At 36.7% G+C, this 20851-nt stretch overlaps 1 protein-coding gene across 3 annotated transcripts in view; it reads left to right on the forward strand.

The window, feature by feature from the left end:
* The window catches only part of dachd (dachshund d), a 170028-nt gene that overhangs the window by 117883 nt on the left and 31294 nt on the right, over positions 1–20851 (forward strand). For all 3 annotated transcript variants that reach the window (XM_056465443.1, XM_056465441.1, XM_056465440.1), the window contains exons 4-6: positions 7620–7792; positions 8111–8246; positions 10619–10750. In XM_056465443.1, coding sequence (XP_056321418.1) covers positions 7620–7792; positions 8111–8246; positions 10619–10750 — 441 coding nt within the window. The remainder of the gene's footprint in view (positions 1–7619; positions 7793–8110; positions 8247–10618; positions 10751–20851) is intronic.

Here is a 20851-nt window from a genome sequence, read left to right on the forward strand (position 1 = left end):
AAGTGTGCATGTATTTGTGAGTGTTTGTGCGCATGTGTGTGTGTGTTTTGTGACAATACCAAAAAAATTACATTATTTTTTATTTTTAAATTATTGGTCATATCTAGGCCTACATGGAATCGTAGATTTCTGCAGATTTTTAGCTTATCATTGAGTATATGTATTTACTTGTGTAAATTTCTGTAAATTTATATTTGTTCAGTTTTTAAATTCATTTCACTAATATTATTGTGATATAATAATAATAATAATAATAATAATAATATAAAAAATGTTCTAATGTTTTATTTACAATACAGTTTGTAAAGTAATATTTTCTGTCTTTTAGTAGATATATTATATGAGAGACTTGCTTTGTTTACCAAATAAGTGGATCTAATTGGATTTGCAATGTAAACATTAAATAAAAGTTAAAAATGTATTATTTTTTTATTTAATTTATTACGTTTTTAGTTATGATACTCCTAAAATAATTTTTTATAAAATTCTCTGCAGAAATACCAAATAACGTCTACAGATTCTGTCTGGCCTTAGTTTTGTCTAAATCGTGATAATTTAGGCAAAAGGAAATTCACCATATGATTCAGTAAGACAGTCTGTGTAACAGGTAGTGAAGCTGGACCGAAATCACTTCACCACCATATGCCAAGCACTGCTGCTGGGCCTTTATCCTTCCTTGAGGAAGAATAAATAAATAAATAAATAATAAAACAATACTGTCTGTCTCCTCCATAATCCCTCGCACATGTTTGCTTTGATGGTTGTGGGGGGGCTGCAGCTCTGCGTAATTATGCTACCTCATCAAACTAGAGATGTTTTCTTGCCATTATTTTTTTACACTCACAAGTGTGTAATAGATGTTTTTCTTTGGCCTCTGTTTCTGATTACGCTCTCTCACTTCAGAGTGATCGCTGTAAATGCCTGTTCCTCTGTTCTTGTGGCTTCAGAAACGGCCTGTATCAAATACTCGAGCGTCTGCACTGCGTGATTGTCGGTGATAGTGTACAGGTCTGTTTCTTTTTTATTAACAGTTTTGGGGGGAGGGATATTAACAAACTCAAGATGTTATTTTTTATGATTAGCATTAAGATTATAAACAGGAAGAAAAGACTTTAAAGCTTTTTTCTCAATGACACAGAAAGGCCGTGGGTGGCTACTTCAAAGTCAAATACCTTCCTCTAACGGGCCTTTAATGAGTTACAGCATTTCTCAGCCTTGACTAGCTTTGCCATCTGGGAAAAAAGAAAACTATCTATACTTTAAACAGAGAAATGGTTTTGTGTCTGTAAACGACCCATGCTTTTATTTGCAACAACAGCACCACGACTTAGATGGAGCACAGTTTTTTTTTTTTTTGCCGTTGGTGTCGTGAACCAATCTTAAACATCAGTATTGAGGTCATGTTTTAACTCATTCTGTATGTACATATATTTAGTTGTTTGAAGCCAAATCCTTTATTTTGAACCAGTTCCAACTTGTCACATAATATTTAGCAATGTTTTTCGGGATACATGTTGTAATCTAATGGTTACGATGATAAAAAAACAAAAAATCGTTTTTGTCAATACGTAAACTCTGACAATGTTATCATCATCAACAAATTATAAGTAGCTAAATCTACCTATTAGAAACCCTTAATCACGGAGCCATCTGAATGTCAGCAAATATACTGGATTGATTTGTAATATCCTTAAAATTGTGCCTAGCACTAGCATAATACAAGTATAGCATTTCTTTTTGGCAGATACTCAATACTAAAGGTGCCATAGAATGAAAATCTGAATATACCAAGGCGTAGCTGAAAAATAAGAGTCAATACATGGAAATGACATACTGTGAGCCTCAAACACTATTGTTATCTCGTTCTCATGCAAATCATGTGAGTGGAATATTGTGGTAAAAAGGGGCAATCTGAACAAAACACCAACAGTTATTTTCCACATGGAATCATTAATATACACACCCATTGGCCATGTTTCCTAGGGCGATAACAATAATATTTCTTTACTTATTTGTCAGTTTATTTAAGATAGTTTTATATTTACTATCTATGTGGGACTCTTATTTTGAAAACGGGACAGGCTTTAATAAAGAGTAAACAGTTTCTTTGTTTTTTGACGCAGGCAGCCATGCAAGACCACAGAGTCGTATCTGTTCCCAGAATGTCAAAACCCGAAATGCGAGATATACAGATTACACATTTATTTAGTGCCATACAGAAAAGACACCAGATCTGTTTAACTGTATGTTTTTATTACGGATATTGTTAAATGTGCTGTGTATGTTTGTAATGAGGCAACAAACACTTGCATACTGCTGAATATAAGTGTACATTCTTGCCTGTGTCTTCTTACTGTACATTTTGAAACCATAATATCCATCTGTCAGCTTCTTTTGTTGAGTATAATTATAATTTGGTCTATGGATCACCCACAACACATTTCAGAAGCAAACTGGGTTACTGTGGTGGAATAAAGATAGCTTACTCAGTCCTTCAATCTTAAATAAGCCTTTCCACCACTTCAGTTGAAAAGATTCAACAAGGAATTCAACAACATTCAACAAGGAATCTACTCAGTTTGTTAAAATAATTGTTAACATCTAAAGTATGATTTATTTAGTTTGAGTGTTTTTCACTGTAAAATGTGTGTGTATGTGCATGCGTGCCTGTGTGTGTGTGTGTGTGTGTGTGTGTGTGTGTGTGTGTGTGTGTGGTGTGTGTGTGTGTGTGTGTGTGTGTGTGTGTGTGTGTGTGTGTGTGTGTGTGTGTGTGTGTGTGTGAGAGAGAGAGAAAGAGAGAGAGAGAGAGAGAGCAATAGTAATCGTTAGACACTGACATGAGTTACTGGATCACCAGAGCAGTGGTTAGTAATATTCATGACCCTTCCAAATATGGTCAAAACCTACCAAATCATATTAGGGGTAATCGCTAGTGTTGGAAATGGACCTAAAAAACATTTCTAGATCATTTTTGCACTTACCCAAGCCACACACTTTCTATTTAGATCATTTAACATACTCTATAAATGCCTTCAATTGCACCTTAAAATTACTCAGATTGATTTGGGGCACAAAAAAGTCTTGATGAAGCATTCCTAGAGGAAGGTCTTTAGTTATAGACAACATGTAATCTAAATAGTTTCACCATTAAAATGTAGCATAGTTTGTTATTTAAAAAAGAAACCTGTGCCAAAAGCCTTGAGAATTGTTTAAACAAAACTGATTATTGTTTATGCCAACCGGCGAAACCTCTTTATAACGATGGGCATCGCAAAAAATAACAATCTGCCATTCCGAAACGCCTCATGAAAAAAACAACTTAAATTGTTTTTCCGATTCAACAGCTACTTCAAAAGGCGCAAGATTTTGGCTCTCAAATCAAAGGGACGAGCAAAAGAGAACGTCTGTTTAGATAAGAGCATTTACAACATACTGCTCCATGGCGTTGCGCTCGCAAACAAAGATGGATAGGCCAGAAACAAGTCATTTAATTAGCGCTGGAACCCCCGTCTCTGACTCCAGCAGCCAATTACACATTCCAGCAGCATCTGCAGGTCCTATTTCACGGGAGGAAAGCAAATCTTCCCTGGCTTGGCTTCATACAGTACATCTTTCCTCTTCCATTTAAGAGAAGGTAAATAGCAGAGATGGACAGCTTCATTAGACAGCATCTGAGGAGCAGGCAGGGCGGATTGTCGCTTAAATAGTGGGCTTTTACTGGAGGGCTAACCGGCGACCTCAGATCAATTACAGCTGACATTATTGTTTGTCGTGAGCTCTTCCAGGACAGAGGAGTAGAGGCAGAACGGGCCCGGGCGCTGCTGAAAATGTAATTTTCCTCCTCTTTTGCTTTCATTCCACAAACAATAAATCACTCAGTTGAAGAGATAATAAAGTGCCAAGTAGGAGCTGGTTTAATTTTTGTCAAGGGAAAGCTTCCTCCCTCACTGGATAATGCAGGCTGCTATAGCGCTCTGAAGGCCAGCTTTCACCAGACAATGGCTGCTTCAATCTGTCTCGCTTTTAAGGGCCACTGGAATCAAAGTTCATCTGTTTGACAATAATATCTTGCTTGCTAATTCATGCAAATTATGGCAGTTTATCCCTCTTGTAGGTAAAGTAAGTGCAAAAGGAGTAGGCATTCTTCCAAAGGGCTATTAACAATTAAATTCAGACAGACGATGAGCTGAAGACCACGTCATCTACTGTATGATGAATATGTTTTCAATTACTTAAAATTCATTATGAATTTGTTTTGGCGTGAAAAGTCAGATATGTTTATCAACCACATCAAAAAAACCTCTAGCATGGGTCATAAATGAAAAGGGTTTTTCAAGCATTAAAACTTTAAATACACATTATATAAACAAACATGAGGTTTTTGCATGTATATAACTGTTACTCTAAATCAATGGTCTCAAAGTCAGTTCCTGGAGGGCCGCAGCTCTGCGTAATTTAGCTCCAACTGACACCTGCTTTATAGTTTATAGTAGTCTTGAACACCTTGATTAGTTGGATTAAAACTGTGCAGAGCTGCGGCCCTCCAGGAATCGAGTTTGAGACCTATAGTTTGCTTTAAACAATGATGGAACACTTTTTATCTTTATGCTTTTTGCCATTTTATTTTCACACAAGTTATTTGAAAAGTGAGCAATTTGTAAAGTCTGTCAGGTCAAAAATCTGTAAATTGTATATGCAAAATATTTTTCTAGATTTTATACATTCTATTTAGTAATCAACATTGGTTTCACGGACATTGTTAAATGTGTGTGCAATACTTTCAAAAATGTTTATGCACATGGTAGAAAAAGCTAGAAAAATTAGCAGTTTTTATTGTTATACCACGTGACATATTAAGGTTACATGCTACAGCCAATTCACCCTGCAGCCCAAGACCGCTTACTCACTGAAGCTAAGCAGGGCTGAGCCTGGTCAGTACCTGGATGGGAGACCACATGGAAAAACTAGGTTGCTGTTTGAAGTGGTGTTAATGAGGCCAGCAGGTGGCACTCAACCTGTCTCAATGCCCTAGTACAGTGAAGGGGACACCATACTGTCAGATGAGACGTTAAACTGAATTCCTGACTCTCTGTGGTCATTAAAAATATCATGGCACATCTCTTAAAGAGTAGGGATGTAATCCTGGTGTCCTGGGCAAATTCCCTCCATCGGGCCCATCATGGCCTCCCAGTCATCCCCATCCACCGAACTTGCTGTATCACTGTCTCTCCAGCTCTCTCTCCTGGTGAAGACACTGGCGCCGTTGTTCCCAAGTGGATGCTGTACACTGATGGTGGTGTGGAGAGACAACCTCTCTTGATTATAAAGCGCTTTGGGTGTATGGCCATACACAATAAATGCACTATATAAATACACATTACTTACTTACTACTTACAGCTAGATTTTTTCAACAATTATTTTGCTTGGACCAATCAGATTTTTTATTGGTCTGTATACAAACTGAATACAGGCATCTTGAAATAATAAGTATGGAATGTCATATCTCATTTTTAAATGTAGCTTCAGCAGAACAAAGACCTGTAAACTGACAGAACACAAATCAGCTCTTGAAGTGCTCATAAGTAAATAGTTTCTCAGGTGCTCAATATTTTCATTTATTTTAAGTCAATAATCTCAGTGCAACATAAGATGTCTTTATTAAATAGATAAATACTTTAATGTAGTACAAAAAAACTTTTATGTCTTTAGACCAATTTGTTGAAAAAGTACAAAAGAAGCAAAAAGACTGCTGATGATCAATGCAACTATTTCATCAGACATCTGGATTCTAGACATCCACAGTTCATCGCCTTTCAGTCTGTCTGAAAAGCTTTGCTGGACCTCTTTTAGCTTGTATCATGTTTTCCTCTACTTTTCAATAGGCCATTATGGCTGAAACATCACTTAAGGATGGCGAAACATGAAAGAAGGTGGGACGAGGAGAGAGAGAGAGAGAGAGATTAGACCCCCGAGAGCAGTCTGCTACTGTAAGCCCGCGGTGGTTCTGCTTTGTGAAGTCGGTCAACACAACAGACATCATTCACCGGCGGGCTGATAAAGGACGCCCATTTAAATGACAAAAGCAAAGTCATATCAGACTTTAATACGTTTCTCCGCTCTCTTGTAAATGTTGATTTCCTGAAATCCAGTCAGATCTTCTTGAGCAAATCACAAAGGCGCGCAGGCACTCAATCCGGCTCTCGAAAGCTCTGAAAGGTAGATATGTGCATGAATGCCTCTCTCAATTTGTTTGGACGTGGCGCTGTAAGTATCCTGCAATCACACGCTGGCGCCGTGGCAGGTTTTAATTGAGTCCGGTCCTGCGAGCGGTAATTGATTCAGACTCGGCACTCGAGGAGAGACGCCTTTACAAGGTGCTGCTTGGCCTCTCGTTCTTTTAATCTCCGCCTCCTTTTTAATGTCGGGGAATGTGTTTTCCCTGTGCATCTGGTCATCTTTCTTATGGAAATGCACAATGCTTCTCTGAGGAGCGCTGACACTGAAGGGCCCCCTCCTCTTATTTTGTGTGTGTAGTCCTGATATTTTGCACAAAAACAACTCACTGGATTATCCCTCTGAGTCTCCTGTTACCTTGAGCCGGGCGATAAAGGGGAAAGTGTGGGACGGAGAGTGCAGGATGCCCTGCTTGCTCGATCGGATCTGATGCGAAGGCTCAAGTTTGCTTTCAAGTGCTGGAGTGGTGCCTTTGACCGAAATTTCTCCGCGTTACTTTTGATCCTTTAGTTCAAAGTCAGGAGTGGGAGTGAGTGGGTCTTTAGTTCAGGGACACACACCAGGCTGTGACCTTATTTGTGTGCATATGTCCTTTGAAAAAGCGGGACAGCTTCCTTTCTACCCATTTAATCACTGTCTAAGAATGTAGCACAGTTCGCCTTAGTTATATATACGAGTTTAACCTGCAAGATCTGGTTTTCCTTTTCCGAATCTTTGAATGTCTTAATTATTTCAATCCCATGTAGCTATCAAGGACCTGCAAATGACGTTGTGAATGCGCTCTGTTATTCGAGTAATGGAGTTTCTGGCACAAATACACATAATTAGCTTGTAGGCATCTCATGATACACACTTAGTTTTAATTGGCTCGTTTTTGCTCATTTTAACTAATGCCTTTCATGTTTTTGCCTTATTTTGAACGCATTTACTATTAATGGTGAAATATTTCCATAATTTCTTCCATTTCCCAGCACAATAAAGATTAGTTTAAATCTCAACAATTATTAGGTTATTATAACTCTAATCACCACAGCGCTACAGTATATATTATTAACAGCAGCATATATTATTAACATCCAAAGTGAATATTTATGTTTCTAATGAGCGTAATGTTTTTTTAAATGTGCTGCGATTCCTTATTTCTTTATGACATCAACAGCTTCCATGTAACACAGTATCTAATGCGGTGATTATTATTTAATGAATATTTACTCTCCCCGCACAATAGGTCACGTGTGAATAATTCATAGCATTTCTCCTTTAAATCGTCCTCTCCTCTTCAGCGCTCTGCTTTCTTTTTCCGTCACACACGCATCTTCCATTTGCACACAACTTAATGCCAGAAATGATTAATTAATCAGCCGCTCTGGTCTCTCATCTGCAGGCTTGGAGCTGCCGTTTATGATGATGCCCCACCCCCTGATCCCTGTCAGCCTGCCTCCCGCATCCGTCACAATGGCGATGAGTCAGATGAACCACCTCAGCACCATCGCCAATATGGCCGCCGCAGCACAGGGACAGAGTGCCCCATCCCGAATGGTGACATCAGTGATTAAGGTAACCCACGGCGCCGTTCTCTCATTGTGTCGTGCACATCTCTCTCTCTCATCAGCCATTGGGGGAAGGTGGGTGGTGCGCGATCCGTGCTTTTGGTACGGCATTGCAGGGAGTAGTGTTTCAGACAATAGCCTGGGAAAGAATGAAAGCAAAGATGCAGAGAATGGGTGAAGGGAAGGGGGGTGTTATATCCAAAATAAATAAAAAGACGAAGCAGCAGCATGGATGCTTGCTTCTCCATGAAGGTGTGTTGGCTGAAAAGAGTGTGTCATGTAATGGCCGCCCCGGCTGTGTTTGTTTTTCCTGTTGGCTGTGCAGGAACGAGTCCCCGACAGTCCCTCCCCTGCCCCCTCTCTGGAAGACGGCAGGAGGCCGGGGAGCCGTCCCTCGTCCCAGCGCAGCAGCAGCGTCTCTAGCTCTCCAGCACACACCGAGAGCTCCTCCGACAGAATGCGTATGTTCACCTCATAAATCTCTCTCTCCCACTCTCTTTGTCTCTCCATTTTTCTCCCCTGTCACATACACACTGCTAAATACTGCACTAAACATGCCTCTTGTTAAGCCCGGAGCACACGTGCATCTCTTTATGCTTTCTGTTGTTTGCAACAGATGGGGGGGAAAGATATTAACAATCTTTAAATTTTTCTCCGGCATGTGTTGTGCAAAAACAGACCTCAAATGTTTTCATCATTAGATGTGCCATAAATTCAAAACAATGTTCTTAATCACTGGAAGAGCGTGAATGTTTTTCGTCATCTCTGAAATATGCTGCCATGTTTTATGAAGTTATTCTTTACGAGTAGCTGTTTATTTTGATTAGAAACTTATTTTGAGTTCTGAAAGTTATGTTGTATGCAATTAGATTCCCTCAGTTTCTAGATCACTATTAAGATATGTTTGCTTCCATTAAAGCTCAAGAATCAGTTTGGATCTTAAATTTAAATCGTGCTTAAATTAACTAATCAACATCGACAGAGTTTTCACAAACGTGTGGTCATGCAGCTCATGTTGTCATTAAAGCAAATCCCGCTCTTTAATAAATATGAAATTGACAGATTTTTTGATTATTAAGATAATATATAATAAATGTTTTAACCAGATCCCCTAGTTTTTCACGATTCCGTGATCACTGAATCTAATACAAAATCAACAAAAGTCGCAAATTTTTGCGATCCTTTTTTTGCGAATCCTTTTTAAACGCAAAATAATTGCAAAAAATGTAAATAATCTCATAAAATATCAAATTCCAAACCATATAATCAAAATATTTTTATTTCAGACTGCAAAAAAGGTGGAGCAAACATCTGACAAACGGAGCAATGGAACAGACAAAAGCAATAAAAATAAAAACTGTTTTTAATTTTTAAAAACCACTTTAAAGTCAAATTTTTAGCCCTTTTAAGTTATACATTTTTTTGATAGTCTGCAGAACAAACCATTGTTATACAATAACTTGTAATAACAAATATTATTTACTCGCATCATGGTAAAGATAAAATGAATCAGTTATTAGAAATGAGTTATGAAAACTAATACTTATATACTAATTTACTAATATAGGGGGAGCTAATAATTCAAGGGGGCTAATAATTCTGACTTCAACTTTATATATATATATAATAATTAATTACTATATATATATATATATATATATATATATATATATATATATATATATATATATATATATATATATATATATATATATATATATATATATATATATATATATATATAATTTTATTTTTTCCCAAAATTGTCCGCATATTTCTGGGAATTACCACCACTAAATCAGTCATTTTTATTACGAAAAATTGTGAAAAACTAGGGGGTCTGTTTAACATGTTGATTTACACTTCAAGTGCTTTACAATAATTTTTGGGGGGATCTCTCCTGACCACCAGCTAATAATTCAAGGGGGCTAATAATTCTGACTTCAACTTTATATATATATATAATAATTAATTACTATATATATATATATATATATATATATATATATATATATATATATATATATATATATATATATATAATTTTATTTTTTCCCAAAATTGTCCGCATATTTCTGGGAATTACCACCACTAAATCAGTCATTTTTATTACGAAAAATTGTGAAAAACTAGGGGGTCTGTTTAACATGTTGATTTACACTTCAAGTGCTTTACAATAATTTTTGGGGGGATCTCTCCTGACCACCAGTGTGCAGCATCCACCAGTCTCAGATTTCATTCATTCATTCATTCATTCATTCATTCATTCATTCATTTTTCTTCGGCTTAGTCCCTTATTTATCAGGGGTTGCCACATCAGAATGAACCGCCAATTATCAGTATCAATAATCATTATTAATAATAGAATTTGGAATGATTTTTTCATTACACTCTAAAAATGCAAATGTCACTTTACCAGTGGGCTTAGACTTTAGAAATCCACTTTGTGAATTGTTTATATCATTTCAATTGAGCAAATCACAGATTTGTGTAGCCATTTTAATTCACAGACTGTGTTTTTATAGTTGTTTTTTATTTATTTGTTGCTTAAGTTCTGTCCCCTCATCTCAGATGTCATAGAGAATTGCACTGAGAATTGCGCTCACCAGGCAGAGTGGTAAATGTGATTTTGATTGACTGGCGCATTGATTTGGAGATGAGGTATACCACAAGTCACAAACAGTTGAAAGCCAAGGACAGATTCACCTTCTCTAGCCAGTGGACGACGAGAGCTCTTTTCAACTAGAATCATTATTTATCACTCGAGGTGTTTTGCGTTGTCGATTGAGAGCATGTGGAGATGGGAATAATGTGTCTCTGTGTTCTCTCAAAGCTGTGCATCAGAACGGGCTGTCGATGAACCATGCGTTACTGGGTCTCTCTCCCAGCATCTTACCCGGGCCTAAAGAAGGCGATCTGGCTCACGACATCGTCCATAATGCCAAGAGAATGCATCTGGAGAAAGGTCAGAGTTCAATACCCTAAATCTGCATCTGAAACCAATAATTCACAGATATTGTTGGAAGTGTCTGTGAATTCGCATAAGTTTGGCAATTGCATGTCACATACAGGGTTATTATCTGGTTGGTACATAAAAATTTAACCAATGTGTGTATATATATATATATATATGATATATTTGCTAAATGATGTTTAACAGAGCAAGGAAGTTTTAACAGTATTTCCTATTATATTTTTCTTCTGGAGAGTCTTATTTGTTTAATATTTTTCAAATAATTTTAAGTTTAATATTATTAGCCCCCTTAAAAAGCAATTTTTTGCCAATTGTCTACAAAACAAACCATCGTTATACAATGATTTCTCTAATTATTCTATCTTGCCTAATTAACCTAATTAACCTAGTTAAATGTCACTTTAAGCTGAATACTAGCATTTTGAAAAATATCTAGTAAAACATTATTTACTGTCATTACAGCAACGATAAAACAAATCAGTTATTAGAAATTAGTTTAAAACTATTATGTTTAGAAATGTGTTGAAAAAATCTTCTTTTCATTAAACATAAATTGGGGAAAATATAATGGGGCAGATAATTCAGAATGGCTAATAGTAGACTTCAACTGTATACTACTATTCTAAAGTTCTGTGGCAGTCAAAAAGTTATACTCTTAAACATCAAGGGTGCATTCAATTCATATGAAATTGAGTTCATAACTGACATTAAAGACAAAAATCCATGAAATCCACAAAAATATTAAGCAGAAATTGATTATATTTTATTGATTATATTTTGAGTACCAAACGTATTAGAATCATTTCAAAAGGATCATGTGGCATTGTGGATTGAAAACATATTTTAAGTTGTAATGATACTTCATAGAATAACTGTTTTTACTGTATTTTTGATCAAGAAAATGCAGCCTTGGTGAAAATAGGAGATGTCTTTGAAAAACATAAATAAAATCACTTAAGACTTAATTAAAAATAAAGGTTCTTTGTTGCCGTTGGTTCTGTGAAGAACTGTTGACAATTTTAAAACCATTCTGTTGCTAAAAAGTTTCTTTATGTTGGAGAAAGGGTCTTTAGAGTATCAACATGTTCTTCGTGTTAAAGAATAATAATAATACAAAAATATTTCTCTTACTGTTTGCTGAAAGATTCTTTTGAGAAAGAAAGAGCAAGTATATAATAACTGTCACATTAGCATTCAGTCAAGCCCTTTAGATATTCTGAAATTCATTCAACCTGACTAATTATTAATATAATTTTCACAAAGGTCTAAACAAAAGTGAGTCAATTCACCATTAACTACATTACATTTCATTAACTCCATTAACTTCATGCTCAAAATTTAATAATTGAGCATGATTTCCTGTACCTCTTTACAAAATTTCATCAAATTAAATGTCAAAACATCTCTAGCTCTTGATTATTATGTTAAACCTTTGATAAATTTCTATTAATTTTCACTATTTACTTTGCTTTGGCAAAGAAAAAAATGAAGTGTCATTTCACATGCTTTGCATTAAACAGAAAACGAAGCAAATAATAGATTTGAGAACTGTCTCCAGGCGGAAAGGTAGGGCTGGGGAAGTGTTGGAGAGGGTGATAATGACATTAAAACCACGGTGGAAATCACTGGTCTGCACGTCCCCTGTTGGATCTGCCCGGAGAGGCGGCGCTGTGTAGGTCTCTCCCATAGACCGAGCAAGCCTGTGAATCAAAGTAATTAGCATGATTATATGAATTTACAGGTCAGACCTTAAGTGTGATGGGCGGGGGGGGTGGAGATGAGGTGTTTGTGTGATCCTTGGAGGATTGGTGTGTGCGGTCGATGTGTTTTGTTCTGTCTGGATCTCACGTTTGTAATGATTGATTGTGTACTATACATCTGGATTGACACCGCTGACATCTTGGCCTGTTTATGATAACATTATCACAATGCACGTGTTTCGACAAAACCTTTTTTTCCTGCCGGTCCCCAATCGAGACGCTGAGATGGATCCATCTAATCCCTCAGCATGCCACGGTTCCTCCAGCCCCGTTAGATATCAATTGAGTTAGATTGGTCCTGATTCTCTCCGACTGAGTGAAAATCCACATTGTCTATTTGCATCGCCGCTGCATTATCATTCAGACGCTTGGCATGCTTAATATGTCACTCCTCTTGATTAGAATCCAAAGCTCTCTAACGTGTGCGGCAAAGGTCTCGGGCTGTGGAAAACATTTTTATAAAATAATCCATTAATGCAGAGGAGTGCAACTAAATTAGTTACCAATTTGCTGAGCATGAATTAATGAACAGAGCTTCTCCTGGCTCCCAGAGTTGTAATTTTCATAATAACCTCAGACCTTTATTTGGCAGGTTGTTTAGTTTTTTCGTTTGAAGGTTTTCATTAGTCTAATGAGGACTGTGCAAGGGCGAGCAGTCAGCACAATTTACATGAGGAAGCTATCATAATAAATGAGGCAATTTGAATAACACGCACAGGTTTATGCCGCGAGATGAGAGAGATCGTAGCGCCGGATCTGGAGGTAACCAATACATTAGACCAACTAATAACCAAAGTAATCCCAATAAAAGCCTTAAGTGAAGGGAATAAAATTAATGATAGATATATTGAACTGTAATGATATGATACATGATGCATTAGATTAATAAAATAAATGTGCCCCATTGTTAAAGAGGAGGGGCTCGTCTGGCTTGGCCTGCTTTTGTTTATGGCAGCCTTTTTAATTAGGGTTGTTCATTGGATCAGTTTGTTTAGACAAATGAGATTACATTCCAGTGGTTTAATGATATTTCTCCACTTGTTTGATCTTTATGGTCATGGCAGGGCATTAAATTAATGCCACGCCGTTTGCTTTTGCTTCAATGCAAAATATTACGATTGAAGTGTTGACGTCACCTGTATCCAAGCAGGCTAACAGTCTTTAGCCTTTCAGACAATTGTTTTAGGTTTATGTAATCAACTCATATTTAGGCAGGATCACACAATCAAGAGTAATTATTGCTTCCAAGTTAATATTAAACGAATAGAATTTAGTAAATGATACAAGGACTGGCACAACAATTCAATAAACGATAGTTTACAATAAACATGATTAAGGCTAAAGACTGTTAGCGTGCTTGGATACAGGTAATGTCAACACTCATAATATCAATCGTAATATTTTGCATTGAAGCAAAAGCCTGTTTATAGCATTAATTTAATGCTCTGTTATGAACATGAAGATCAAACAAATGGGGAATCATTTCAATAAGCGATCAATTTACAATTAACAATATTAAGTAGCCTACATTTTAGACCAATTAATTTTTGTACCACCAAAAGAAACTGATTCCTCACAAAGTCAAATTAGAAAGTTTGATGCCACTTGATAATTAACTTGATTTTATTCCTAAAAGTATCAGGAATTATGCTTCATTCACACTACGAGCGACTCGCAGCGGCAAATCAACAAGTAACCGTTCATTTCAACGGAGAGTGAGCGACTTCCGACGACCTCTGTCTATGTTATAAACAGCGACCATTGGCGACCAGGTGTCGACCGGCATGACAAAGTTAGGAGTCCTTCAACTTTATGCAAATAAAGAACTACTTTCTTGAGCGACCGCCAATAAGAACACCAGTAGAGCTCATGTGATCCTCTCTCAGCTTGCTCAGAGGCCGGTTGTACTCTCCGTGCTGTAGACTTACACAGGCCTATGTTTACAGCAGATCGCGTTTTCCACCCTTAGCAACAGTCGGCTACAAAGTCGCTGCTAGTGTGAGTTAGGCATTACTTTGGAGTAATGATATGAGCAATGACACACAAAAACAGCTTCAACAGTTTCAATTCATAGATTGAGTCACTTTTTTATTCATAAAAACACATTTGAAATCACGTGTTTTTTCTTGAGTAATTACATACAGTACTTTGAAAGTATGTTTCATATAATGTGAATATAATTCAAATATACAGCATCCACCATGCTGTCATTATTTTAAAAAACATTTAAATTGTAAGTTTACTTAAGATATTTGCAGAAAGAAGTAGGTAATTGTCGTATTTTTTTCTGCTTTCTTACTGTATAACTACTGTGATATCAGATATACTTCTCGTCGCGTACAGTTTTTTGACAACTGTATATAGTATGCAGTGAGAAGAATACAATTTAAGATAAGCCATGTTTGTTTTGCTACTGAAAGTATCAGTGTTTTGTAAATAACTGAATACATTTATTCACTCGTAAAAACACCACCTACTGGTGAATCAGTGCAAATTTTAATATCATAATGCTATCACTCAGTTAATAAATGGGACATTCTGTAGGATAGTTCATTATTGCTGTATGGTTTCCTATATCTGTCATTGTTTGCTAGCATATCTGTGCCAGTAAAAGTTTAGACAGATTTAAGTGCTGCATCACCTTGAAGTGAAGTAAAAAAAAGCTAGCAGTTTTCTCACATTTATTATAAAGTCTGGACTAATTGAATTGCTTCACAAAGGGAATCTGTCAGAATTGTTTTTGACAAGCCTCGCTCTTGTGAAACAGCAGGTAGTTGACAAACAAGGAAATTTGAAAGGCTCTAAAGCCTTTGGCAGTAAACTCATTTTGGACATCAAACATTTAACATGGTTCCTCTCCTTGGGGGAGCCGCTTGTGAATATATCCACATATGGGCGGGAGCTGTAGCTAAGCGCTGCACAATAACAACACTAGAAGAGTAATTTATGGGATAATAACTGCAAACATTTTCAGTTGCCCAAAGGAATGGTAGGGGTTTATTTTTACCAAATGAGAGCGGCTCTCACATGAATTATTCCTGCATTATTGATCATCACAGATGAGTCATATTTGATGACATTGATGAGTGGCAATGTAATGTTGATGCCCTGTGGCATGTGTTTAGTTATGCAAAATTAGATTTGTGCAAAGGACGTTTATATTGTAAAGTTACACAATCATTTTTCATTGCTTTACTGTACTACATATAGCAGCGCTTCAAAATACCCTACTGAAAAAGGAGATCTTTCTAAAAGTCTACAGGAAACATCACTTGTCACTTGTCATAGTATTGCCATGATTATTACCCTTTCCCCTTTTCGTAGTTACCACAGTATTCAAATACATAAATGACCACATCCTCATCACAAGCATATTGTGTGACTTTGAAGGAACAGCGAACCGTCACAGAGTCTCTCCATTGACAGAACATCATGACTTTGGTTATGCGAGTGATTGATGCATACACCCCCTCTTCTGAATTCAGCATTAAATGTGCGTGGAATAATCGGATCTGATTTGGCCAAACAGACAAGCGCAGAGATGCAGTCATATGAATAATGGAGCATGGCAGCCGCAGTATCACTCCGATAATTTGCCAGCTGGTCAGTGAATGGCAAAGCATGTGTTAGCCATTATATGATTTCATCATAAAACACCTCATCCCGAAGAACATCAAAAGACAAGAAAATAAAAGTCATTTGCTTTTAAAAACTCAAATCAAAGAGAAGAGAGTGGATCATTCCATTGCAAAAAAAAGTGTGGTGTACAATAACCATACTTTCATACTTTTAGGGTTATTCTGAATGCATGTAATATTGTGTTCTACTGTTACATGCGTACGGACTAATGTTGTAAGATCTTGTTTTTTCAAGTTTCCTGACATGAAATTTAATAGACTTGAAGGGAGTGGGGAAATTTACCATGATGTGTTCTTTTTTCTGTATCTGGCAGAATTAGATATTGTTCTTGCAGTGCAAGAATGGAAACTCATTAGATTGCTTTGCTGATGTAATTGTCTTCACAAACCCCAAGGACAGAGGCTTTATTTCATTTAGAGCGTAACGCCTGAGAAATAATCTGGCTAATTTCACTTAGCGTACTGCAGAAAATTGTACAAATCCTGTGGACCTTTTGAGCAAAGTAAACATTATGATGCTTGATTCATATAACTTGTTTAAAGGCTTGATTATGGGAAAGGGGGTGTTAATAAAAGCAGTTTTTAATTTTTTATAAGCCATTTTAAGGTCAAAATTATTAGCCCCTTTAAGCTAATTTTTGTTTCGATTGTCTACAGAACAAACCACTGTTATACAATAACTTGCCTAATTACCCTAACCTGACAAGTTAACCTAATTAACCTAGTTTAGTCTTTAAATATCACTTCAAGCTCTATAGAAGTGTCTTGAAAAATATCTAGTCAAATATTATTTACTGTTATCATGGCAAAGACAAAATAATTCAGTTATTAGAAATAAGTTATTCACACAATTATGTTTATAAATGTGTTGGGAAAAAATCTTCTCTCCGTTAAACAGAAATTGGGAAAAATTAAACAGGGGGGCTAATTCTGACTTCTGCTGATCATTAGGTTTATTGGAGAAAAAAGAAGCCAAAACTACTTGTATTGAAGGATGTAGTAGCTGCATATTTCATAAATATTTCTGGTCCAGCAGTTTAATGACCGCCATCTTGCATCGTTATAGAGACATTGGTTTTTGCTTAGCAAACATGTTACTTACAACACACCTCCGGTTCTTTAACTCCATGGCTGATTACAGTAAAGTTGAATGCTCTCCTTTCATCAGACACACTTGCTTTCCAAGCATGTTTTCTATCGCCTTTTTAAGTGTCCTTGCGGTTCTGGCTTCAAAAGTGAAACGGACTGAGGCTTGTGCTGACTCTGCCGACTTTTCCTAAGACAAAAGGCTGGATCATTAGCCATGGGGATCTGAAATGTGACTTGGCAGACAATCACGGTGTATGATCAAACAACTTGTCAGTGTGTTCTGTCGAAATGAAGGGATGCAAAAAAGAAAAAAAATCATTCAATAGAGGATCAATCAAGTTTCTGAGCAGCGTAACAAATAGTGCTGATGATGCAAACGTGGACCGTCCCTCCAGGACACGGCGCTTCATTTGGATATTTGTTCTCCCTCATGAATGTTCCATTACGTGATACCATGGACTGCTAATCACATTCCACAAGAAAGACAGTGCTTTTAGGAATGTTGAAAAGCGAGTGGTTCTTTCTAATCTTTGAAATGCCTTAAAAGTGACAGAATGCTTTCTCCTGCCAAGATGTAAGGCTTAGATAGAGAGATAAATATGCTGTGGTCAGCTAAGAGTATCTCGCGAGCACAGAGGCAAATTTAATAATGTATTATCATTCACTAGAGAAGGTGAAATCTCCTTGTCCATCACAACATGCCAGGGCCGTTTTATGTTACCCTTCATTTCAAAGGGAGCAATGTGCTGCAGAGACACCTGCTTGGATGAAAAGGAAAGATGCAGCTTTTGGCCTAGAGGGTTAGGGCTTCACTTTTTGACTGCACTGGTAGATCTCCCGCTTTGCAAGTGAGTTTCTTTTTTGTTTTGCTGAAGAAGGGCAATTAGAATGAATGTGGTTCCGCATGCAGCACGGACCGTCTCTTTGTGAATTCTAAGTACATATCCGAGCATCTGCCCTTAACACTATGCACACTGCTGTGAACAAATTTATCATGTGCTTGCCCTTGGACAGAAGAAATGTAACAATTAGCAGTGGTGTTTTTCTGCTAATTTGCGATTCAAAATGCGGAAAGCTTGAGAACAACTGTTGTAAAGCTTAGGCTGACCCTGGCTTTCTATGACCCAGATGTCCTAGACATAACAATTAAATACCTCAAAGATCATTGTTTTGCATGCATGTAATTTGTTTGGTAAACAGCATGTTTTGAAGCCAGTTTACCAGACATAACAATTACAAAGGATGTTTTGCTGAATTGAAAAAGATTTCACTTTGTAGTTGCCGCAAATCCCCCAAAGGGAAAATAATTTTGAGTTTACATAGAGCTATGAGGAAAAATATGTGACCATTAGATAATTGTCAGATTCTCTGGATTTATAATTTATAGACAGCACAATACCAATGTTTTAGTTCAGGTGGAAAAACCCTACACTCCAAAAAATAGCTTATTGGATGAACTCAATTAAATTGAGGTCAGAATTTCCATCCAATAAATTTGTTTAGCACCCTCAAAAAAAAAAAAAAAAAACTATTTGCACAATTAAATGCAGTTGAGTTGGTCCAACACAATAATTTTATTTAACTTAAACTCAAAGGTCTGATAATATCATGTATGTCTATTATGTGTTGTACATTTCCAAGTCTTTTAGTTTTATTTGATGTTATCATAAATGAACTAAAAGAGCCTTGTTTAAGCATGTTTCATAAGTTGCATATACAGTTGATTGAGACTGATCTCAGAATTAATTTTAGGACAGTTATTGCATTTTTGCTTATTAAGCTGCCAACACCTAAGTCATGGGTGCTTCTGCAAGATGTCAAAACTAAAAGCATTAAATGAAACTCTTCTAAATCTTCAAACTAAGGTAAAGATTAAACTCTAACAAGTCTTTCTATTAACTTTAAACACCTAAGATTACTTTGATTGTCAACATTTCCCTCTCTTTATTCATTCCCATGCAAAGCATGCTGGGAAGCACAAATCCCCTAAGAAGGTAGTTGGACCAACACAATTCCTTCATGTTGTGCCAACACAAAATGGCTAAGTTAACTTAATAGTTTACAAATTTAAGTACACTGAACATAAAACAAATAAATTGGCCAAAGAAATTTCAAGAATTGTGTTGTTTCAGCTCATTTTAGACTGGTAGTTAAGTTAAACAAGCAGCAGTAGTCATTTTTTGAGTGTACTTAATTAAATGTCATTTTCTAAAAAATAAATAGCAATATTTTACTTAAATATTTTGATGAAATGTTATCAAAATATATGGAATACAACTAAAACTATATAACTATTGTAAAAAATGATATACCCCGTTGACTTTTAAAATATCATGTGTATTCTGCCAGATAAAAAATCATGCATGAGTAAATGTTCTAAATGAAATTTGGGTTGAACTATCTCTTTAATGTCATATTGGAGCGCTCGCACAGAAACGACGCTCTATTATTAAGCTGCTGAGTTTAGGGCAAAGTGTGTCAGATTTAAAAATTTCACTGTTCAATAATTATCAACGGATACTTAGGGCTGTTATATCCTTTCACTGCGAACAAAATCGTTCCTCATAAAAGAGAATAGGGGGTGGAGAAAAACTGCGGGAGGACTAATTCTCTCCTCTCTTGTAGCATTTGAAAGCTCGCCTAAGTGTTCCAGTCACCTTGACTTTGCAGCCACAGGCCCGGAGATGCTGTTGCTTATCCCGCCTAACCCCGGCCTGTCAATTAGGTGTTTAAAAATTAATCTCTTTAACTGGAAATACCATGCCAGCTTTCTTCCATCTGTAAATGGAGTGTTATTAATTCAAGCTGCGCAAAGCCAGTGTTATGAATAATGTTATCAAAACAGATTTCCACACGTTTAACACATCACCCGCTTTTAAAAATCCTAAGTATTTTTTTATAGCTGTGAACCAGACGCAAATGGATTTGCATCCATTTTCTTCTGCTCACGAGGGCATGAGAGACAGCAAGAGGAAGGGCGTCAGACGGGGGCTCATAAGCTCTGCTTTTTAAAAAGTTTACATTTACATTTCTTTTTGTCTTTCATCTTCTGTTTCCAAAGCGGCTCAGTACATAGAGCCTGGATTAGTGCCAGAGTCGATTGTCGCCCCAAACATCCTCATTCCCAGTAGGATTGCTGCGAATCACATTAATATGTCCGCCCGTCTTCAACGAAACACACTCCACTGTGATCAGACCGCAGACTATCTTCCGTTTCTCAGTGTTCGAGTGCTTGTTCTATCAAAGCCTTTTGATTATGTCGGGTTTTTTTAGTCCTTGTTTGAATTTCTAATGTCATTGTGTGTAAAATGCATACGCCTTTTACATATTGGCACAAAATACATTTGTAAGTCTGTCTGTAAGGAAGGTGATGTGTGCATTTTTTTAAAGATGTAGCAATTTCAACCAGATGTGAGCCAAGAACAATTTCAGTTAACAAAAATAAATAAATACATACTAAACTGTCTGGAGATGATTAGCACTAGATTGCAGAAGCTTCAGGAGTGGGATTGTAGTAATCTAGCTTTCAGGTCTGTGCCAGTTACTGTTCGATGATCAATAAACGGACTCAATCCAAACTGATACACCTGTAATGCATCCTGATA

Source organism: Danio aesculapii, chromosome 9 (assembly GCF_903798145.1).
Source record: "Danio aesculapii chromosome 9, fDanAes4.1, whole genome shotgun sequence".
NCBI lineage: Eukaryota > Metazoa > Chordata > Actinopteri > Cypriniformes > Danionidae > Danio > Danio aesculapii.